The 24,499-nt window shown below is 39.5% G+C and overlaps 1 protein-coding gene across 1 annotated transcript; it reads left to right on the top strand.

The window, feature by feature from the left end:
- Nucleotides 1-309: 309 nt before the first annotated feature.
- AVPR1A (arginine vasopressin receptor 1A) lies at nucleotides 310-5,376 on the top strand. The gene is made up of 2 exons (XM_060657076.3): nucleotides 310-2,156; nucleotides 4,374-5,376. Exons 1-2 carry the CDS (start codon nucleotides 1,178-1,180, stop codon nucleotides 4,658-4,660), a joined length of 1,266 nt encoding a protein of 421 aa, XP_060513059.1. The 5' UTR covers nucleotides 310-1,177; the 3' UTR covers nucleotides 4,661-5,376.
- The last annotated feature ends 19,123 nt before the right edge of the window (nucleotides 5,377-24,499 follow it).

The raw sequence follows: 24,499 nt of genomic DNA, 5'->3' as shown, positions 1-24,499 counted from the left end.
TTCAGCAGTAACCAGACGAAGTCCCCACGGACTACTGTGGCCCGATTTCCGCCCATCCCCTCTGTGGGAATCAGGCTTTTCCCGGAGGAAACCCCAGGATTTCTAGTTCACAGAAATTCTCTAGGCACCCACCCCAACCAGGAGACGATCCTTTTCCTGCAGTAGATACGCCCACGGGCGCCCTGGGGCCGCGATGGAATAAGCGAGCGCCTGCCGGGTGACAAATAGCAGGTGTGTTACTGCGAAGATGGCGCTTTTTAAGCGACACGGTAGTGACCCTCCCGGGGGCGGGGTGGGGATGGGGGAGGGGGAGGGCAGGGACCAGGGCGGGGAGAGGCTGAATTCTCGGAGCCAAGTTGCCCTGGGAGTAAAATGAGCCAGGCAGGGGGCTGGCTAGCTGCAGAGGTGGAAACCCCGGCTGGAGCAGGTGGGGTCGCGCTCCTAGTTCAGGCGCAAGGAGCGTGAGCGCCCGGAGGTGGACTCGGGATTTCAACGTACCGCATCCACTGCCTCTGTTGATGTCAAATACAGAGTTAAGGTGGCTATTGAGGGGGCTTGAGGAAATGGTGGTAAGCCAAAAAAAAAAAAAAAAAAAAAAAAAAAAAAAAAAGGCATAGGACGTCTAGTTCTTCAAGTTTTTGTCAGAAAAGAGCGGGAAAGCGCCCCCATCCAGCCTGTTAAGCCGAGGAATCGGCGAGTCTCCCAGCCCCACCCCTGCAGCAGTGATGCAAAGAGAACAAATCACCGACGTAGAGAGGAGGGGAAAAAAAAGAAAGAAAGAAAGAAGGAACCCCCTGGGGGTGGTGGGAGGAGAGAGCGGACGGAGTAAGCACGGAGCAGTCTCCAACCACTGGGACGAGAGGGAGCGCTTTCTGGGGAAACAAACTCCGCATAAATAATTGAGTTTGGAGCCCAGTGCTTTCAGAGGCTCGGAGCGCACCTCCCCAGCGCCTTCCGAGCTGAAAAGGAGCCGAGCGGGGAAAGAGGTCGGTGACGGGAGCGAGAGCAGCTCGGCCGGCGGTGGGACGCTGTGCCCGCAGACGCCCGCAAGAGGGACAGCAGGGCCCAGCGAGCAGAGCCCAGCGAGCGCGGGAAGGACAGCGCGCGACGGGCAAGGAGCCCTCGCCAGCGGCCGTGGGAAGACAGCTGGCCTCCGCGGAGGCCGCGGAGGCGCTGCATGGACAGCATGCGTTTCTCCGGAGGCCCCAACGAGGGGCCCGCGGACAACTCCAGCCAGGGGTGGCCCCTGTTAGCCGGCGGTGTCAACGGCAGCCGGGCAGCGGAGGCGCTCGGGGATGGCGGCAGCCCCCAGGGGGACGTGCGCAACGAGGAGCTGGCCAAGCTGGAGATCGCCGTGCTGGCTGTGACTTTCGTGGTAGCCGTGCTGGGCAACAGCAGCGTGTTGGTGGCGCTGCACCGCACCCCTCGCAAGACGTCCCGCATGCACCTCTTCATCCGCCACCTCAGCCTGGCCGACCTGGCCGTCGCTTTCTTCCAGGTGCTGCCGCAGATGTGCTGGGACATCACCTACCGTTTCCGCGGGCCCGACGGGCTGTGCCGCGTGGTGAAGCACCTGCAGGTGTTCGGCATGTTCGTGTCGCCCTACATGCTGGTGGTCATGACCGCCGACCGCTACATTGCGGTGTGCCACCCGCTGAAGACGCTGCAGCAACCGACGCGCCGCTCGCGCCTCATGATCGCTGCCGCCTGGGTGCTGAGCTTCGTGCTGAGCACGCCGCAGTACTTCGTCTTCTCCATGGTCGAGGTGAACAACGTCACCAAGGCCCGGGACTGCTGGGCCACCTTCATCCAGCCCTGGGGTCCCCGCGCCTATGTGACCTGGATGACGGGTGGCATCTTCGTGGCGCCCGTGGTCATCCTGGGTACCTGCTATGGCTTCATCTGCTACCACATCTGGCGCAACGTCCGCGGAAAGACGGCTTTGCTCCCGGGAAAGGGCGCCGAGGGCACGAGTGGCGCTTTGCATAAGGGGCTCCTGCTCGCGCCGTGTATCAGCAGCGTGAAGACCATTTCCCGCGCCAAGATTCGCACGGTGAAGATGACTTTTGTGATCGTGACAGTTTACATCGTTTGCTGGGCGCCCTTCTTCATCCTTCAGCTGTGGTCTGTCTGGGATGAGAAGTTTGTTTGGATCGGTAGGTGTCGGGCGGGAGAAAGGAGGAAAGTGCGGGAATTCGGCTGTGCGTGTGGCCGGGGTTCGGGGGAGTGGGTGCTTTTCATACTATCCTCTGGGGCAGTAGTTCTTAAACTTCTGCATGCTTAGCTTTGGGTGAAATTACCAAAACGGCAGGGGTCTCCACCCCAGACATTTTGATTCAGTAGCTGTGGAATGGGGCCCAGGAATGTGCACTTGTAGCTTGAAGTGATCCTACGACAAATCCAGAAACTGCGCCCTACAGTCAACCAGGCAACTACAAAACGTGATAATGACTTTTTGCCAGATCACTAACCACTGCGCTAATTTCGCCCCCCCCCCCCCCGGCCTTTGAGTCTATCGGATTCAGAGAAATATTTGTACTGTAACCACTGCTTTTTGCTAGCTTGTGAAAAATATCACAATACAAAAATTTTGTAGAAATGCCCCAAGGGCAAAGATAAACGCACATATTTTTTTCTGAAGAAAGATTCTTAAGAAGCCAATAATTCTAATTTAGCATTTAGTGTTCCATTTCTTATCATCTTTTAAATTTTTTTTTTCTGACAATTACTGTAGCACCTTTTTTTCTGGTATTTTAAAGCAGGATTATTGATAAACTCTAAATTTGTTAAAGTAATTAATTCATCTTTCAGCACTAACTTAACCATACAGCTATACCCCCCCCACACACACACAACTCTTGCAGTGCTTTATGGAGAATGTTCTCTACACCTACTAGTTTCTTTGATTCTAATTCCTCCACAAACTAAAAATACTAACTTCAAAAGAACCCCACCAAAAACAGTTAAGGCTGGGTCTTGAAAAATGTTATTTCCTATGAGTGAGAAAAAACCCAACTTTTTCAAATAAAATATATTACAGGAATGCTACCAACATCAGCTATAGTGGGGAAATAGGTATCTGGGAAGAACTGTCTCCTTTTGCTATTTGAGATTGAGGTAGGGAGCCTGTGTGATTTACTATTGGAAGTTATATATGCAAATAAAACATTTGAGACTGGATTTAATTCAAACAAATAAAAATACCTACATGGCTATAATATTACTGATAATAAATAATACAACATAAATGCTATATTTTTGGTTTATCATTTCCGGTCTTGCTTGATCTTATAGCAGCCTCGTAATTATTGCCAATCAAATAAAAAAAACTCAGTCTAAGTATTCCTTTATCAGAATTTAGACATAATTTCTAAAAACTTCTCTACCTCTGCATAGGTATGGTGATGATTTTCATTCTTTTTGAATACAGTCTGTAACCATAGATCATGATCACCTTTAATGGTAGCATTTTAGCACGAGGTATGATTAAATCACCTGTAATTTATTCCAGCATAACAACAGTGAGAAGACCCAAGTTTATATTTAATAATGAAGAAAAAGTTAGTGCTTGCTGATTATTCTTATGTTTCAAAAAGGTGTATTATCAGTGTCATAGTTCTGTGAAAGATTATAATATTTATGTGGTTTACCAGTGCAAATTAGCATAAAATATTTCAAAAACTTGTTGGAATTTCCTAACTCAGCTGTTCTTAATATAGTTTAATTGCCCAAACCACCAAAATGGTTTTTTTTTTTAAATCAAAAGAAACTATAGAAAATTAACAACAACAACAACAAAAACACAAAAAACAACTCCAGAAACAACCAAATAATGCATCCTTCAGGGACCTATTACTACTGTTCCCTTATGTATGGTTGTCTTATTACAAAATACGTTTAATATTTAAAAATGTAGAACTACTAAACATGTTCCATAATGTCATACTTTTGCCTTAGTTGTTAGGATGAATACAATTTTATTTACGTGGCTATAGACTTCTGAAATTTCATTGAAATTGCAGACATTCTGTAACTGCTGTGTCTGTTAGCACATACTAATGCTAGTATAAAGAATACACATTTTTTTAAAATAAATTGTTTCATATTCTTCCCACTCATTCTACTGAGATATTTTCAAGTGGTTTAAGATATTTGAATGAACGTCAATACATCTTGCTTATGAAAATATTTCACAACCAAGCGACTTCCAGACACCAGCCATTTCCCGGATTAATGAACAATATACTTCATTTTCTACATTAACCCATAACTTTTTCCCCACTTCTAAGAGTCAGTAGAAAAATGAGTTTACCCAGTGCTCAGTTACTTTCATTTGACTAGTTAAATAATCTCCCCTTACGTTTTTTGTACAGAATCAGAAAACCCGGCCATCACCATAACTGCATTACTGGCTTCCTTGAATAGCTGTTGTAATCCCTGGATATACATGTTTTTTAGCGGCCATCTCCTGCAAGACTGTGTTCACAGCTTCCCATGCTGCCAGAACATGAATCAAACGTTCAACAAAGAAGATTCTGACAGTATGAGCAGAAGACAGACTTCTTACACTAACAACCGGAGCCCCACAAACAGTATGGGTACATGGAAGGACTCGCCTAAATCGTCCAAGTCCATCAAATTCATTCCTGTTTCAACCTGAGCCCACATTCACGCAGCCTGACTCTTGTAGTGGTCTTTTGGGTCTACTGGCTGAATCCAGCTAGAAATCATGGGAACAAATGAACTTCTAAGAGATAAGCGTCAGTTTGTTGAGTGCAAGACTGTGTTTCTAGTTGCATTTTCTCATTGCTATGACCAAAAGTTATGAATTGTTTTATAGGGGACGTTAAAAAATTAAAAAATTAAAAAATGATGAAAAAATATGCTACACTAAGATTTGTAGGCCTAATTTTCAGAAATATAATAGAAGTTATAGTTCTAAAGGAAAAACATAACCACCCTGGCTTTACATTCTGTTGTTGGCTTCCTTTCTTTTCTTTTCCTTTTATTATGGACAGAACTAAGGCTTGCTTGGTTTAGAAGTCATACGATGTAGGGGCATTATTTCAAACAAAGTGAGCTCATCATCGGCCTTAGTGTTTGAAAGGAATTAGAAGAACCTTCAGAGAAATTTTTTCCATCCAATAAAAATCAGTTCATGCATCAGAAAATGCAGCCTCAGGTGCACCTGGGTAGTTCAGTCGGTTAAGCATCTGACTTCCGGCTCAGGTCATGATCTCAGAGTTCCTGAGTTCCAGCCCCACGTCCGGCTCTGTGCTGACAGCTCAGAACCTGGAGACTGCCTCAGATTCTGTGTCTCCCTCTTTCTCTGCCCCTCTCCTACTTGCACTCTCCCTCTCTCTCTCTCTCTCTCTCTCTTTCAAAAATAAACATTAAAAAAGAAAAGAAAAGAAAATGCAGCTTCAGGCAGAGACCTGGAGATGGGATAGTGCCTTGGACAGGCATGAGTTCTTGGGGCATATAGAGCAGGGGGTGCTTGGTTCAGAGCAGAAAGAGAAAAGTTCTGTTAAATGCTAAATTTCAAAATGGTAACTTTAGAACTGACAGTTCCCTCCTTGTTTTAGTCTCCTCATGTTGTACCAGTTATGGAAGGTATAATTTATTAAGATGCTGAAGGTTAGAGCAAATATTGTCAAATGGCTAATAAAATCTTTTTTCTCCCACTGCAAGGCCATTTTAAAATCAGATTTATGTAAAGAATATCCAGTTTTGTTAGAAGAACAGAAATGGATTGCCCAAGGTACTATGTAGACTTTGTCTAGAACACTGTAAACATATTTTGACCAGTGTTATAGGGTATTCTGTGTTGTGGTGGATAGTAACATGATTATTACTTCATGTTTGGGGTGTCCAGACTTATAAATAAGAGTCTCCTAAAGAGAAACTCAAGATGTAGAATGTCCCTTCGTGTTTAATTAAAAATAATTTGGTCTTTCCTTCCAGTCTCCCAACCGTCTAAGTTACATATGGTAGGCGAGAGGCACGGTTGGATGGAATGGGGTGGGGATGGGGGGAAAAAAATTGCTCTGCACCTAGTATGGTTTCCTTTATTACTAAATGCATGATTTTGGAAAATTACTTAAACACACATAATGCTTTCATCTCCTTGGCTGTACAGTGGGGTTGATAACGCCTCACAGGATTGTTGTGAGGACAAAATGAAATCAAAGGTGTGAAAAGATCTTCCTGAACTGTCACGTGTCATATGAATGTACCAATTGCTTTTATTATAGTCTTAGGGCCTTCAGAATTGAACAGCTTTTTCCTGTTTACTTTCCATTAACCAGAATTTGTTGGTTTCATGTCTGGGATATAAAATCCTAGAATTTAAATATAGCTCTGCTGATTCATTGGAGAGCATTGCCAGCGGCCACTAAGCCTGACTTGTGCCTAACCAAAGTTTTCCAATTCAAAGATAGAACTTGCTTGCCTTTAAATGCAGGTAAGTCATGGGGCAGCTGGGTGGCTCAGTCAGTTAAGCGTCAGACTTCCGCTCAGGTCATGATCTCATGGTTTTTGAGTTCGAGCCGTGCACTGGGTTCTGTGCTGAGAGTCTGGAGCCTGCTTCAGATTCGGTGTCTCCCTCTCGCTCTCTGCCCCTCCCCCACTCTCACTTTGTGTGTGTGTGTGTGTGTGTGTGTGTGTGTGTGTGTGTTTCAAAAATAAACATTAAATAAAAAGTAAATAAATGCAGGCAAATCAGAGCCAGCCAAGAGCATCAATTTCTTTTACTTCTAAACAGAGATAAATTACAGCACGACTTGACTGTTGTTACTGCATTTTTCATTAATGGAACCCAGTGTTTTTTTTTTCGAGCTATTTTGTCTGGCTCCCTCTCCTTTTTAGAGATCATGCAATGATTTGGGGACACATCATAAATATTTTGAATCCCTTAGATGAATTAATAATCATTTTAATAGCATTGTTGTTGTTGTTGTTGTTGTTGTTGTTGTTGTTGTTTAACTTTGCAGATAAGAAACTGAGGACTAGATAGCACTGTGAGAACCTGGAAGTTTCAAGTTCACTCCTCTTCATTCTCTTGCCTTTCCAAATTCTCAGGCCCGCTACTCCCTGGATTGATATGCCTACAAAAAGCTTGCAAATATTTTATAGAAATTAAGTCCTTAGGTTTTACAATTCTGCTTTTTAAAAATCAGAAATATGTCTCTTAAAGGGCACTGGATGGCACATTATGAGCCACCTTAAATTAATCAGTTCCTCATCATTTGAGTCATAATAGCACCTCAGTAACCCTGCCCTCTCTGACGCTGTCAGCTCCTGTGACAGCTTCTCTTCAACAGTTTAGAACTAAAGCCCTTTGGGTTGGTACAAAGATGAGCCCATCCAACTCCAAAATAATAGCCTCATGTTTTTTGTGCAGACTGTTTCAAAATGTTGATGTGTACCTCCAGGTAAAACAATTCGATTTGAATCTTCTATTTAGGAACATCTCTCAAATAAGTTGTGTATCAACCTACTGAGCTGTGTTCTCTCATTTTAATGCATCAGGAGACAAGATAATACAAAAGGCTAGGGAAAACACCAGACGATCCTGAGCGCTAGTTCTGTACTAGGCAAATAGACGGTATTATTCTCTGTGATTTAGGCTGAGAAGCTTAACTTAGCTAGTTGCTAAACTTCCTTAGTGTTATGTACCCAGATATGGCATTCATATGTCCCAAAACAATACTCCAAGTGGAAGAGTCCTGCCTGTCTATTTTAGAAGAAAGGGTGGGGCGCCTGGATAGCTCAGTCTGTTAAGCATCTGACTTTGGCTAAGGTCATGATCTCATGGTCCGTGAGTTAGAGTCCCAAGTCGGGCTCAGTGCTGACAGCTCAGAGCTTGGAGCCTGCTTCAGATTCTGTGTCTCCCTCTCTTTCTCTGTCCCTCCCCTGCTCACATTTTGTGTCTCTCTCTCTCAAAAATAAATAAACATTTTTTTTCAAGAAGAAAGGAAACTGTAGGTGGTTAAGAAGAGTATGCTAGGACCTTTTCTTGGCTGAGGAGAAGATCTAAGATATTATGCCAAATGAAGGCTTACAATCAAAGATAAATGTGTAACATCACCTTATTTTATTTTGCAGAGTTATCTGTGGGAACATCGTGCAAGCATACAATATTAATGTATCTGTGTGGGTATGGGGAATGTAATTAAAAAATAATCCACTGGTACAGAGAAATGGGTGGTGTCATTTGATAAACATTAATTGTTGACAAAAAAGGAACATTTTTTTTTTTTTGTGGGGGAGAGGGGCAGAGGGAGAGGGAGAGGGAGAGAGAGAATCTTAAGCAGGTTCCATGCTCAGCATAGAGCCCAATGCGGGGTTTGATCCCAAGACCCTGGGATCACGACCTGAGCCAAAATGAAGAGTTGGGTGCTCAAATGACTGAGCCACCCAGGCACCCTGAATAAGGAACATTTTAGAGTGTGCATTAAGTAATTAATGGGTTAATTTGGGACAGTATTTTTAAAATGTAAAAATAACTGTGCAGGGAATTAGTGAAATTCTTCAGTTACATATATACTCGCCCTACACACAGAACTTCAATCATCATCAAAGTAGTCTTACACCATAAATGAGGGAACGGTGTGGTTTTTAAAGGGAAAAAAAGTCAAGCAGACTTATTAACATACAGCACCGTCCTAAACTTCTTATAATTCCTAAAATGGAAATCAAACACAACTTTAATCCGTTATTACACAAGGAAAGTAATCCAATTAGGTTAAAGATTTAAGTTTTTCAGACTCTAAAACCCACATTATTGTAATGAAATTTGATACTTGAAGCTTTAAATTATAGTTCAGGATTTGATTCTACCACTAAGGCATAATTAGAACCATCCAGGGAGATTGAGCCTAATCCTTCATCCCAAATATCAGAGATTAGGCTCCTTTAAAACCCAGGTAAACTGGGCCCTTAAAGGATTTTCATACTGGAAGCAACAGCTGTATTTAGAGTAAGCCCAGGGCAGAGCCATCTCGCAGGTGCAGAAGCAGCCACTGTATCTACCTCCCTGTGGCCCTTGGCCATTGCCAACGCTTGGAATCATGAGTAACACAGGATGATAAATATTAGAGAATGAATCTTGTAAAAAAATTTTTCAACACAGGGCTTGAACTCACAACCCCGAGATCAAGACCTAAACTGAGATCAAGAGTCAGACAGTTAACTGACTGAGCCACCCAGGTGCCCCTAGAGAGTTAATCTTTACTCCAACTTGACCTCAGACAATTTGTGCAAAAATTGAAAACTATTCATTAGAAAAGTTACTTCCTTTAAGTCCCCAAGACAGACTAAATAGGTTGAATCACTCAAATTGTGTGACTCCCCCACACCGACACAGCCATTTTAAAACTATTACTCTAACTCGATTTTTAAGTACATTAAATTATCACGAATGAAAAAATATATACGACCTAAGTACATCAGCATCAAAAATGTACACTAAGGCTAAAAGTTAAATGCTATTCTTTTTTCTTTTTTGTTTTATATATATTTATATCACATCTTTTTACATTGATTTGTATTCTAAATAAAAACAAAATATGATGGAATGAATTAAATATTTTTGTGTTCCAAATCTGAAAATAAATCTGATTGTAATATAAGAATAATTAAGAATCATTATTAATATAAAATAATTAGCATTTCCACACATGAAAGTAGTTGTCTTTATTTCATGGGAATTCTGACTTCATATATTCTATAATGCTTTAGATCGTTATTATAACAAATTTACTAAGAACTAATGCTGCAGAGGGGCGCCTGGGTGGCTCTGTCAGTTAAGTGTCCGACCTTGGCTCAGGTCATGATCTCATGGTTCATGGGTTCGAGACCCGCGTGGAGCTCTGTGCTGACAGCTAGGAGCCTGGAGCCTGCTTCAGATTCTGTCTCTCCCTCTCTCTCTGCCCCTCCCCAGCTTGCACCCTGTCTCTCTCTCAAAATAAATATACATTAACATTAAAAAAAAGAACTAATGTTGTATATTTAGTATTCCATTTTGGGAACTGTTTTTTCAAAGTTCTACATCCCTTAACTTGTTATGCTATACAGAAGAATTTTAATGTGTTTTCTTGGGGTAATTGTATGGTTCTGGTTTTGATAGATGTTTGTGGCTATATCTAATAGTTGTTTACAGGAAAAAGATGGCTTGTCATATTGTATCGAAATATAACTGGTGTATTTATTTCCCAATTTTACTGTGTATTGGCTTGATTCTATAAATAAAAATACCAAATTTATTTGAAACAATTCTCTCATAATCTAGTTTAATAATGAAATATATTTCAAGTTAATTATGCTGATTTTGAAAAAAACAAATAAGATCTGTTTTATAGCTTTTGATAGGTTTATATTTGAGCACAAAAATGTTAATAATTATATTATTTGACAATAGCAAGAACAAATAGAACTTTGTAACAGCCATTTCAGTTATAATCATGAAAGCATATAATTTTTGTTGTAGTCTGTATTGACAACAAAAATAATCCAATTAGCTGAGGTCTTGTGTGTCTTCTTAGCCTAAAAATGTGATCTCTGTCTATTAGTTTCCAGAAGTTGGTTAAGACTGACTTCTGGGCCCAAAGATCAAGACTCTTCCCATTTAGAAGTCTTTAAAATTGGAATTCTTTACCCTGTGGATTCATAAATTCAAATCATATTAACTTAAAATTTATGCTGTCATATTTTCTCTTTATTTTATTTTACAAGTTAAACCTAATAGCATAGACTAAAGGGCTTATTTTAGGTTTGGCTTAAACTCTAGAAGCAGTGAATGCCCAGAATGGAAAAAAGGGAATTTGAAGTCTCTATTTTAAAATGCTGTTATTTTAAAACCCACTGTTACTTAAAAGACTTATAACTGCTTAAGAATAAACAGGATTTCTACCAAAGCATATTTCCACAAGATCCTATGAATCAGGTAAATCTGAAATAATAGTGTCATTGTATACCAGAAGAGACTCATAAAGAAATGTGCTAGTGTAAAATTTTTAATTTATTCATTCATTTGTTCTCTATCTTTATCTGTTCTGAATCTCCAGAGTTGTGTTTCTTCCCTAATACTTTCCAAATGCCCTCCAAATACCTTCACTATGACACATACAAAATGATTTGCCATGTTGGTTTGCTAGTCTGTCTTCTCCACAATGATCATATTATACCTAAAAATAGGAGGTATGTCCTCTTCATCTTTGCATCCTCATATAATAGGTGTTTTCTATAATAGCTGCTTAATTAATGTAGATGCTATATATATTATATGTATGTATATATATATTCATATATATGTATGTATATATATAATATATATAGCTACACACACGCGCACACACACACACACACACTAAATACATATAAATACAATAAATACAATCTACATTGTATTTGTACAATACATTGGTAATCTGTATGTTAAACATTGTGTTTAAAAGTGAAAAGCTTTAATTACAAGATCCTTGTATTGTGAAAATAGTACTATACCAGAGAATCAGAAGCCTCAGTTTTTCTACCACCAATAGCTGAATGATCTTGGGGAAATCACTTTAATGAATCTGGAGAGCCTAGGTAATATCATGCTGCTTGCAAACAAATGAATATACAGATTCAGACCAAAACTTAAAATGATTGCAATAGAAAGGCTTTGTCACTACCACAGTAAAGCGAACTTGTCCCTAGGTTAGTAACTATATCACCCTATAGGAATTCAGCAGAATTTAAGTCCAATTGTATATTTGTTCCTCTGCCCAAATCCCAGCTTCCACAGTTTACCAAAGTATCCATGTTTTGACCACAATTGCACCCCACAAGTTTGTTACCTAAGTGTCCACGGCCTGTATGGATGCCTCAAACTTTTAGCTCTCTGTGCTCACCCTTAGTTTTAACATCCAAATAAAATGTTTTGGCCTCATCTCATACATTTTTCAAAATCTGTGCCTTGTTCCATATCTAAGTGGAATCCTGAGGACTATTATGAATTTCTGCTTCTATTGAACTCTCAGTTTACAGCTCATTAATTTACTTTTCATGACTACTTTTTCTTTACTCATTCCCCTCACCACTTTTCTTCCAACACCTTCTATATAAGCACTTGGCTGTCCTACGTGATGGGGTTCCCCTGAAGGATGGGGGTCAACATGGGACTTAGATTCTGCCTCAGAAGAGACAATGATTCATATTCACCATCCTAAAGGTCAATGACCATCCCATCTAAGTAGGATTACTCTCTAATCATTCTCTCCTTTAGGATCTTGCTGGCTGCCATCTTGCTCAAGCCTCCTCTCTCTACCAAGACCTCAAGTCCCTGTTTTTCCAACTGCCAGAAATTAACAATTTCTCCTTTTTAGTTTGTAGAACTATTTAGATTTATTTGTCTAAATCCCTCTTACTTAGATCATGCCTTTGAATACAGTGCATTGTCTTTAAGGTGTTTTCTCAAGCAAATGAGCCATTCTCATCCCTTATGAAATGTTGTTTTCCTAGATCAAAGAGCTCAAACTGTACTGTGCTTCTAAAATAACTTCTTTTTCCTTCACTTCTTCCGCACTAGTTGTGAAACATACAGGGTGCTTAAATAATCCAAACTTTGCCCTTCCTTATGCATTTGTGTAACTTTTGTACAATTACTATTTCTTCATGTTGAATTGCCCTCTAGTCCCATAGGTTCATAGCTAACAGGGTCATCTCAAAATGCTGTATCAGACACTCATCTCATAATATTCTTAGAAGGAAGCCAATCCAGATGATTGGTTTTTCTATTTCTTCTTGATTATTTCATGTATTTTTTTTTGTTTATGTGCAAATTCTGTAACATTTCATTCCATAGCAGTCAAGCAATAAGCAACTGCACCAGCTAATGTTTCTATTATATATATAATATGTTAATATTATGTGCTAATATTATATGCTATTATATGCTATATAATACATATTATATTATATATGCTACAATGTTTATTTTGTATATATAATATGTATAGTTAATAGTATATATATATATAATACATATAGTTAACAGACTATGTTTTATATATGTATTGTATATATACTATGTATAGTTAATAGACTATGTTATAACATTAAATATGTTCATATTATATATAATGTTATATATATGATTATATATATATAATGATATATAATATATACATAATATATATTATGTACAGTTAATAGACTTTATTTTTTGAGTAGTTTTAGGTTGACAGCAAAAATTGAATGGCAGGTGCAGAGATTTTCCATATACCCCCTCTCACCACACATTCACAGCCTCCCCCATTACCAACATCCCTCAGCAGAGTGGTTCATTGTTACAATTAATGAATAAACCTATGTTGACACATCATTATCACCCAGAGTCCATTCTTTACATTAGGGATCACTCTTGGTGTAAATTCTGCGGCTTTGTACAAATGTAAAATTACATGTATCCATCATTATAGAATCATACAGAGTAGTTTCACTGCCCTAAAACCCCTCTGTGCTCTGCCTATTCCTCCCTCCTTCCCCTCCAACCTCTGGAAACCACTTATATTTTTATTGTCTTTAGAGTTTTGTATGTTATATTTTAACATCCACTGTGTCCTTAATGCCCTAGCCTAGATCACCGCTCCAGCTTACCTATTATTACTTTACTGTAAACCAATATCACATAAAATAAACTAAAAAACAACTTAAGTTATTTTAAAACAAATGAAAACAAAACAAAAAATCTTGCCACAATTAGCCTTTCATATGAGCCCAGCCATTTGCCAAAATCTCTGTTAGAGGCTTGTATACCCCTCTGGTCTTTCTCCTTTCCCTCCTCCTTATACCAGCCTTAAAGCATCTTCCATTTGCCAGTTTCTACTTTCCCACTTGGCTCAACTTTTAAGCATTAGCATCAAATTGTCCAAAGAAACAAAGCTCTTCCACATCTGAGTGTAAGTAATGCATCTTGCTCCTCAGGCCCTGTTGCCTGTGGATGAGAGATCTGAATCCCAGAACATACAAAAACTGTTTACTCGTAAGGAGGTCTGAAAAGCAAAAGAATAGTCTATCAACAGAGAGAGACTTTAGAAAATCCAAAGAATCCAAAGACTGCATTTGGAGATAACAAAGAGCTCAGATAAGATTCTTATCCAACTCCAATTTAAAAAAGAGAACATAAAATATTAACATTTTCAGCGTATTTTAACTGTTAGTTATTCTTCAATTGCTTCATCTTGTAGAAGCAACATTTATCACCGTGTCCAGATGATCTGCTCACCCCCTGATTCAAAACAGCACAGATAAATGGTTAAGATTCTTGGGATGGAAACAGGGACTCTAATGACAAAGACAGAAGAGGAAAATCTGCCATTTGCAAGTTTTTTAAAAAAATGTTTTCAGTGTTTATTTTTGAGAAAGAGAGACAGAACATGAGCAGGGAATGAGCAGAAAGAGCGAAGGAGACACAGAATCCAAAGCAGGTTCCAGGCTCTGAGCTGTCAGCACAGAGCCCGATGCAGGGCTCGAACCCACGGACCATGAGATCATGACCTGAGCTGAAGTCGGACGCCTAACCGACTGAGCCACCCAGGTGCCCCTTTTTGCAAATTTTTATAAATATGCATAAATGTCTTTCTTCCCCCACCCCCATTTATATTTAAATCACAATTTATCAGGTAAAAATTCTGAAGGAATTTCAAAAGGCTGGTTACAGTTTAGATGCTATAAAAATCAGCCTCTGGGGATTTTTTAAAATGGCTTACTTGGCTAAGCAAAACTGGTAATTTCCTTAAGTAGATATATAAACTGTTCAATAAAGAAAGGCATCTTTAATCTTTAATATATATGGAGAAACTTTTAATACATAGCCAACGGATGTCTACGTACGTAGTGTGGGAGTGAATGTTTTGAGTGAATGAGGTATTATTTGGTGTCAACATGGGCTAAGTATGTCAGAGTTAATTTGTCCCCAAAGCATTCACTGCCTTTTCTGTTTATGTAATGGTAGTATGAAGCTGTGATTTCAAGACCCACACTGACATTCCAAGAGATATTAAAAGTTCAGAATCTCTGGAAAATAAAATGCTAATATGATTTATAGCTTCATTAAGAAAAGGAACTACTAAAATTAGTCTTTACAATTTCAAATCTATTAATGAATTTCTCTGTAGAAATTATAAGTGTATGAGCAGATCACTATTCCTATTGGTAAATTAATCATTGGGTTTTATGAATTTTTTTTCTCTGAATATTTTAGGTTTAATTGGGTGTTATTTTTCTCTCTTATTCAAACACAGAAAATGTTATCTCTGAACATTTCAGGGAGAGGGAGGGAAATGACTTCCCATCAGCTGTAACATCTTTGACCTTGGAAAGGGTCCCTATTTCCAGGCACCTTGCATAAACCTTTCCCATTTGCCTTTCTATATTTGCGTTGAGTTGGGGGCAGGGTGCTGGACCTTAAGACAGTCTCTAGGGGGTGCCTGGGTGGCTCAGGTGGTTAAGCGTCAACTCTTGGTTTCGTGAGTTTGAACCCCACATCAGGCTCTGTGTCTACAGGGTGGAGCCTGCTTGGGATTTTTGGTCTCCCTCTCTCTCTGACCTCCCCCACTCATGCTGTCTCTCTCTCAAAATAAATAAACTTAAAAAAAAAAAAAGACAAGTCTCTAAACTAGAATATTTCATTTCTTAATCTGAAAATTCTTTCTCCTTCCCAGTTACTGGCATCAGACATTGATGTCACCACATTATGCTGGCCCATTCGCCCTGTAAATGCAGTCTGTCTTGTACTCTTAGGTTGTGCCATCCAGTTGACTCCAGCCCAACTGCACCAAGAGATCAACTCCTTCCAGCTGGACCTTTTAACACTGGTTAACAAAATTCTCATCAGCCCACCTGTCCACCTGTGTCTGCATCCTTGCTCCTCAGACCAGGCTTCTCAAACTTCAGTGTGCAAATAACCTGAGGATCTTACTTAAATGTGGATGGATTCAGCAGATTCTGACTCACTAGGACTGATTGTAAGATTCTGGATTTCCAACATCTCCCCAGTGATGGTAAGACTGCTGGTCTGTGTACCACGCTTTGAGTAGCAAAGTCTTAGGGGGCCTTGGGGTTTCTTTCTGTAATGCAACGGAAAGTCTATCCATTTTCAAGGTTTCATCCCAGAGCAGTCCCATATCTTAAGTATGCAGCCTCTGAAACGGTAAGGTAAAATCAAATTGTCCAGTCTGGTCTAATGGGAAGTGGTTTCTAAGGTTCCTTATCCTGCTTCTTGCACGAGGATGTTGCCCTAGGGATTTCTATTTGTAGGTGCCAGATTCTAGATCGAGAATGAGGAAAAAGAGAATGGACCTGGGAACCCCAAGGCTAGAGTAAAAGTAATCTTAAAAAAAAAAAGAGGATTCTGGGCACCTGGCTGGCTCAGTTGGAGAAACAAGTGACTCTTGATCTCAGGGTTGTGGGTTCAAGCTCCATGTTGGGTATAGAGTTTACTTAAAAATAAAATCTTTAGGGGCACCCAGGTCACTCAGTTGGTTGAGCATCCAACTCTTGATTTTGGCTCAGGTCATGATCCCAGGGTCATGGGATTGAGCCCCAGGCTGTGTACTGAAGATGGAGCCTGCTTAAGATTCTCTCTCTCCCTCTCTGTCTCTCTCTCTCCCTCTGCCCCTCTCTCCTGCTCAAGTGCTCTTGCTCTCTCTCTCTCTCAAAAATAGAACAAAATCTTTAAAAAAAAAAAAAGGAAAAAAGGGGACTCCACATTTCTGATAAAATAAGAACACTGCCCTCCAGTATAGAAGATTTTCCTTACCTAACAACCCCGTGATCACAGCCTATCTCATAAAGGCTAATCCTCTAGACCTCTGGCTGCTAGGAGAGACTTGAGTATTAGGTCTTTCCCCACAGGCAAGATGATTGAGCTGTCCTCCCAAAGTATCTGGACATAGTCATATCATAGGAGCATCACTGACCCATTGAACATATTCTATCTGATAACTGCCCATCTTTACTAGGTCTTTACTGTTCTTTGCCATTCAATTTTTTCCCTATTTTAACAATGCAATAACATGCATATAACTTTAAAAGTCAGATGGTACAAAGATGATGAAAAATAATCCAGTTTCCCAGAGGCAAGTACCTCCATACTTTTAAATAATACACTTATTCTTAAATGTGTGGATTTATTGAAGTCATTTATTGAGTTCCTGTCATGAAATTCAGCCCAGTCCCCTTCATCCTTCCTCTTCCACCTTCCCAATGTAGTTATACAAGTACTTTAGTTACTTCAATAATCAGTGTTATGCCATTATGATGTAGAAAATAAGACTAGAAACTCAGAACTTAATTAGAATATAGTAATTGTTTATAAGAACTCTGTTGGAGAAGAAAAGGACAGCCATGCTCAGGAGCCATCATCTGGGGAACCATATTCCTAAGCTCCATAACACATATAACTTGCAGGCTTTTTTTCTTCCATGAAGACAACCTAAGACCCCAAGATCCCCTCTTAGCACTGACTTGTAGTTAGCAGAATTGAAGAATCCAGCTAGGGAAAAGGAGTCTTCTTAGTCCTCAAATTGGACCCTGTAATATATATGATCAGTTTCAAAAAGACTGTTCTAAAAGTATATATCTGAATGAAGTCACAGCCTTTGTCCAACAAAACATTTAGGATATATAGAAAGTCACAGTGCTCATCCAGGGAAGTAAAACATTAAGCACCCGTTTGACAAAAAAAAAAATTAATTTTTTTTTCTGATTATTGGCATGTAGCATTCATTCTTTAATAAGAGTCTAATATCTTCATGAAATAGAATCTAGCCCTAGAGAAAAATTAAAAATGGCTACTATCCATTGCTCATTTTCTAAATGTGATAGTGTCCTAAGTATTACCTTTACAGTTTCATCCTTAATACTTAGGAAAAGCTTGTTATTTAAGTTAGGAAACAGATTCAGAGCAACTTGCCAAGATCATAGAGGTACCAAATACAGAGCAAGTATTTAAAACCAGGCCCACATGACTTCTCCTGGCTTTTACCAGTGAGGCTGTGCTGTTTCAGAGGAATGGGCAGTCTGCTGTTGGTGTCCCCAACTTCTTTTTCTGTGTCTCAAATAAACAATTATGCAATCAACCACTCCTCAATATACGTCACCTTTCCAATGAAGTGTTTACATGTTCATTTTTATCGTTATGAATAAAATGGATGGCTTCCCCCCCCCCCATAAAAAGTATCTAAGGCCCAGTGGACCAGATAAACTTATATTTGTATTTCTGAAGCCATTCCACCCCTGAACAGTGTTAAATCTCTAAATAGAAATTAGACTGTATTGAAAAAGTCTCCCTGTTCTCAGAAGCTCTATAAGAACCTTCCACGCCTTTTCAGATTTTAGTATTGTTAACTGCAAATGCATTACACACTGTCCTCCTATAAAGACAGCATCCATTCACTGAATAACTATTTATTGAACACCCACTAGATACTGGAGAGTTTTCTAGGCACTATAGGCATGTTGGTGAACCAGACAGACAATGAGGAAGCAAAAGGAATGTATCAAATGAAAATAAGTGCCATGAAGAAAAATGATACAGAGATAATGGGTAGTGAGCAACTAAATTAGAGCACAGGGACCATTTTATATGGCACGATGGGGAAAAGCTCTTGAATAAGATGTTACTTTAAATAGAAAGGCCTTAAGACAGTGAGGGAGTCTTGTGGACATTGCAGGATGAACGTTGCGGGTAGAGAAAGCAACAGACACAAAGTCGTCCACACAGGAGAACCACCATCAGCGAGGTGCAGGTGGCTAGAGTGGGATGAGTGAGACAGAGAGGAGTATGAGCTGACATCAGAGGTGAGGGCGGTATTGGGGGGTATGGGGGAGCAGTGGGTGGTAGGCAGACTTGGGTTTTTATTCCGTTTAAAGTGGAAGTGCAGGGGCACCTGGGTGGCTCAGTCGGTTAAGCGTCCGACTTCAGCTCAGGTCATGATCTCCCAGTTCACGAGTTAGAACCCTGTGTGGGGCTCTGCGCTGACAGCTCCGAGCCTGGAGCCTGCTTCAGATTCTGTGTCTCTCTCTCTTTCTTCCCCTCCTCTGCTCATGCTCTGTCTTTCCCTCTCTCAAAAATAAATAAACATTAAAAAAAAAATTGAAGTGGAAGGCCAATGGAGGATTTGAAGCAGAGGAACAACATAATCTAATGTGTGTTTTATGGGATGATTCTGGCAGCTGTGTCGGCAATAGGTCCCACAGAGACAAGAACTACAGCGGGAGGAGCAGTTAAGAGGCTTTTGCAAGAGAGCCAGATGGCAGATGATGATGGCTCAGGCTGGAATGGTAGTGAGGCAGGTTGTGAGAGGTAGTGAGGTTCTGATAAATTGCGAATGTAAAATTGATTGGTCTGCTAAAGGACTGGAGGAAGACTTGAAAGAAAGAAGTCATGAGTTACCTGAGGTTTCGCCTCGAGCAAGTGAAAGAACAGAGTTTCTATTTATTCTAATGGAGAAAGGGAGGACCATTAATTGGAAATCATGAGTTTTGGACATATTAATATTGAGATACTTAACAGACATCTAAATGTGACACTTGAGACTCCAGGCTGATCTGCCTCTTTTTTAAAAAAAATTTTTTTTAACGTTTATTTATTTTTGAGACAGAGAGAGACAGAGCATGAACGGGGGAGGGGCAGAGAGAGAGGGGGAGACAGAATCAGAAGCAGGCTCCAGGCTCTGAGCCATCAGCCCAGAGCCCGATGCGGGGCTCGAACTCATGGACCACGAGATCGTGACCTGAGCTGAAGTCGGACGCTTAACCGACTGAGCCACCCAGGCGCCCCTTTTTTTTTTTTTTTAATTTTTTTTTAACGTTTATTTATTTTTGAGACAGAGAGAGACAGAGCATGAACGGGGGAGGGGCAGAGAGAGAGGGAGACACAGAAGCAATGATCTGCCTCTTAACAAAGACTTTAGTTGAAATCAACACATATCATACTAAATGTTGTAATATTAGAGACATTCTGGTTAATACCAGGAATAAGAGGAATGTCAAATGGGCTTTGGATACATGAACCTGGAGAGCAGGGTGGTGGGCAGGGCTGGAGGCAAAAATCTGGCAGTCATCAACATATAGAAGTTATGTAAGTCTGAGGTTTGGATGAGACCCTCAAAGGAATGAGACTACCTAGGAAAAAAGGAATATTTGTGAATCTTAAGACTGATACATTCCAATATCTAGTTGGCATGGGTTCCTGGAGCCCCATGCCACACATATCCAATCATATCTGTCCTGCCTAGGGAGAGCCAGATTACAAGGCAGAGATTGACCAGAGGAGATAACTTAATCCTCCAATTCCTTTAAAACAAATAAAAAGCAGTTTTGTTTTTGGATGAATGGTAAAAAGCCAGTGGAGTCAGCTTAAGCAACAGGGCTTCATATCAGTTAGAACTACTGAAAACCCACACTTCCTTTCCAGCAGACTACATCTACGGAAATACAAATGGTACTAATTTACACAGATTCCAAATAGTAAATAATATGTGGGGGGAAATGTTGGAATAGAAAATATTGAGCTAATTTATTATACTTTAGCATGAAAAAAAGGGAGGGCAAAATGTTGAAGTACAGTAGCCTCCATCTCCACAGGGGACATATCCCAAGACCCCCAGCAGATGCTGAAATCACTACAGCGGATGCTGGAACCAAACCATGTATGTATGATGCCTTTTCTTATATATACATATCTATGATAAAGTTTAATTTATAAATTAGGCACAGTAAGAAATTAAAAAGAGTAGCTAATAATAGAATAGAACAATTATAACAGTATATTATAACGAAAGTGTGAATATGGTCTTAACACTACCAGAGAGATGGTCTCTCTCTCTCTCAAAATATCTTATCGTACTGTACTCACCCTTCTTCTGCTTGTGATTATGTGAGATGATACACTGCCTACATGAAGGATGAAGTGAGGTGAATGAAGGAGGCATCGTCACATAGCGTTATGCTACTACTGACCTTCTGGTGATAGGTCCAAGGAGGATCACCTGTTTTCAGACTGCATTTGACCGTAGAAATTGAAACCACAGATGGGGCAGATTACTATAGTTGAATGTTTTCAAACTAGTGCATTGCCATTGTTCTAAATTATTTGTGCATACTGAATGTGTCTAAAAGGCATTGATAAAGCACTAATTCTGGAATCAATGCTCACCATGGTGTTAAAAATTCTTCTAAGTGTTTATAAAATATTCACTTAATCCTCACAAAAATGGTATGAGCTGGAGACTATTATTAACCCCTTCTTAAGGATGAGAAGAGTGAGGCACAGAGAGTAGGTGAAGCTTGCCTAAGTTTCCACCTCTAGGAAGACCACAGCCAGGATTCGACCTGCAAATGAGGTCAAATGAGTCTCTCTCAGCGATGAGACTGCAGAGACTTCTCTTGCAGCACTATGCTAGTCTGTCTCTCAACAAATGCTTTCAATTTCGTACTAAATATTGCCGTTAGAGATGGTCACCAAGACCAATATGAATTACTATTATTGGAGTGTCTGGGTGGCTCAGCTGGTTAAGTGTCCAACTTCAGCTCAGGTCACAATCTCATGGTTCATGACTTCGAGCCCAGCCTTGGGCTCTGTGCTGACAGCTCAGAGCCTGGAGCCTGTTTCGGTTTCTGTGTCTCCTTCTATCTCTCTGCTTCTCTCTCTCTCAAAAATAAATAAGCATAAAAATTTTTTTAAAGAATTACTATTATTACCATTGATATTTAATGTCATTCTAAAAGTCTTCAAAAAGCAATATGAACTTGAAACAAAGGTACAAATTTAGAGGATATAGGATCACCATAATTCAGCTACGATGTGATTATGTAGCATAAAAACCCAAAGTAATCCATTGCAAAGCTACTGAAACTAATTAAAAAAAACTACTAGACAGAAGCAAAGAGCATTTTTTTTATCCACCAGTGACCAGAGAGACAATATTCTGAGAAAATAAATCCCCTCACAATATTAACTATCTAGAAATAACACAAAATACTGGAAACTCTATAAAATTATAAAGTTTTAATGGGATATATAAAATAAAGCTTAAGTGAACAGACGAGATATGTTTTTGAATAGGAAGACAATGGAAGATGTTGATTTTTCTTAATGTATAGCTTTAACACAATTCCAACAACAACAACAACAACAAATCACTGATAATATTTCAAAGTCTTACTGATAATATGTTTGAGAGTTGACCCAGACTCACCAAAATGTTAACAGTGCTCATACCTAGGGAATGGAAGAAGTGGAAAAGAAAGGGTGAAGAAGAACTCCAACTTTTAGGAGTTCTATTTATATTTCATATTTATATTTCAATAATTCTATTTATATTTCAATAATGCTTCCATTTTTAACAACATTATAGCCTAAAAATTACCAAAGATATCTCCCATATCCTGACATGTATTTCAAGGCCAGTGGCACAGACTTAAACAGAAAAATTGATGAAATAGTATAGGTTTTCTATAAATAGAGTCTATGTCACATTTTGTATGAGTTTTACGTAATAAAGGAGGTCTGACAAATTGATAAAGGATGGAACCATTGTTCTAATAAGGAGTGCTGATACAACTGCTTAGCAGTTCCGAATTAAAAAAAAATCTATTTAGTTTCTCACTTCATTCCACACTCCCATGTTAAATTTGAAAAGGTTGAAGAGTTAAATAGTAGAAGATGACAAATTTGAGTCCTTACCAAAATCTGGAGTGAGGAGAATTCTTTAATTCTAAAAATATGATGGGGGTCACCTGGGTGGCTCAGTCAGTTAAGCGTCTAACTTCAGCTCAGGTCATGATCTCACGGTTCATGGGTTTGAGCCCTAAGTCGGGCTCTGTGTTGACACTCAGAGCCTGAAGCCTGCTTCATAGTCTGTGTCTCCTTTTCTCTCTGTCCCTCCCCCCACCTCAAAAATAATTAAACATTAAAAAAAAATTTAATATTATGGTAAAAACCATAAAGTAAATGATGAATAGATTCGACCATAAGTAGCTTTAAAATTTCTCTTAGCACCCTTCTAAAAATAGTAAATCTAAGGTATAAAGCATATTTACACATACTATGATCTCTAACTGTCATGTCTGGAATTTTTCTATGTATGCTGAAATATGCTCTGTAAGAAGACAGAGGTAGAACCAAAGATCATTTGTAAGAAACAGAAAGGCAACACCACATATATGATGCAATTATGTGCTCAGAACAAACCTAAGGCCAAAAAACAGGTCTACAGACATTTAAAATACTCCATTGGGCTATGTTTAAGTTGCAAAGGAGATGAATAGTTAGCTCATATAAAGGTAAAAACACCTCTCCATGCTAGATCTTTAGTCATCAAGTACATCTGACAAGATTCGGTTGAACCTTGGACATGATTGGAAAGCCAATGCTTGTTTCCTGTGACTTCATCTGGTCATGTGGTTAAAAGGTACAGATCATGTGTTATTTGGAGAAACAGTTCTTTTTCAAACAGGGAAAAGAATTTTTACTTTTAGGCAGTGTCTTACTCTGTTTGGGCTGCTGTAACACTACCACAGGCTTAATGGCTTATAAATGAGAGAAATTTTTTATAATTCTGGATCAAGTCACTGACAGATTCAGTGGCTGGTGAGAACCCATTTCCTGGTTCATAGACTGCTGCTTTCTTACTGTAACTTCACATGGTAGAAAGGGCGAGGGATTTCTCTGGGGCCTCTTTTAAAAAGAGCACAAATGTCATTCAGGAAGCTCCATTCTCATTATCTGATCATCTCCCAAAGGTCCCACCTCCAAATACCATCACATTGGGGATTAGATTTTGATATATGAATTCTGGGGGGACACAAACATTGGTTAAAAGACAAATAAACATATTCTGTTAAAATTCATATCTAAAATTATATTTAGCTTTTATATATTTATTATTGCTATCCTTTCAAATTTGATGGGCTATGAAGCTGAACTGTGATCTGAACAACAGCCTTTCATTGAAAGGCACTTTGAGTCTATCCATAAAATTAAAGCCATATGAGTCAAACCTCATCTGAAACTAAGATCTAATTTCCTTGATTAAAAACAGTTGCACTGGCAAAAAAAAAAAAAACAACAAACCCTTTATCTTTCCACTTGTTTTCAACATAACTGCACACTGAGAAAATACTCTTTATAATTTTAGCATTTTCTAAATAGGGTCCATATGAAGGCAATGTATGAAAGAAAAATTCAAAATGCAGTTGAAATTTTTAAATTTGAAGGTATTTGAATATAATATTGCAGATATTTTTTTAAGTTTATTTTTATTTATTTTGAGAGAGAGAAGCAAGCAAGGGAGGAACAGAGAGAGAGGGAGAGAGAGAATCCCAAGCATGTTCCACACTGTCAGTGCAGAGCCCAACGTAGGGCTCGAACTCATGAATTGTGACATCATGACCTGAGCTGAAATCAAGAGTGGGACACTTAACTCTCTGAGCTACCCAGATGCCCCAA

This window comes from Panthera onca, chromosome B4, assembly GCF_046562875.1.
Source record: "Panthera onca isolate mPanOnc1 chromosome B4, mPanOnc1 haplotype 2, whole genome shotgun sequence".
NCBI classification, from domain to species: domain Eukaryota; kingdom Metazoa; phylum Chordata; class Mammalia; order Carnivora; family Felidae; genus Panthera; species Panthera onca.
This window is presented reverse-complemented; position numbering and strand designations above follow the sequence as displayed.

Excerpts from the sequence above, each read along its gene's own strand:
- AVPR1A (XM_060657076.3), top strand. The coding sequence starts at position 1,178 with ATGGACAGCATGCGTTTCTCCGGAGGCCCCAACGAGGGGCCCGCGGAC. Across the intron at positions 2,157-4,373 it reads TGAGAAGTTTGTTTGGATCG|AATCAGAAAACCCGGCCATC; the intron begins GTAGGTGTCGGG and ends TTTTTTGTACAG.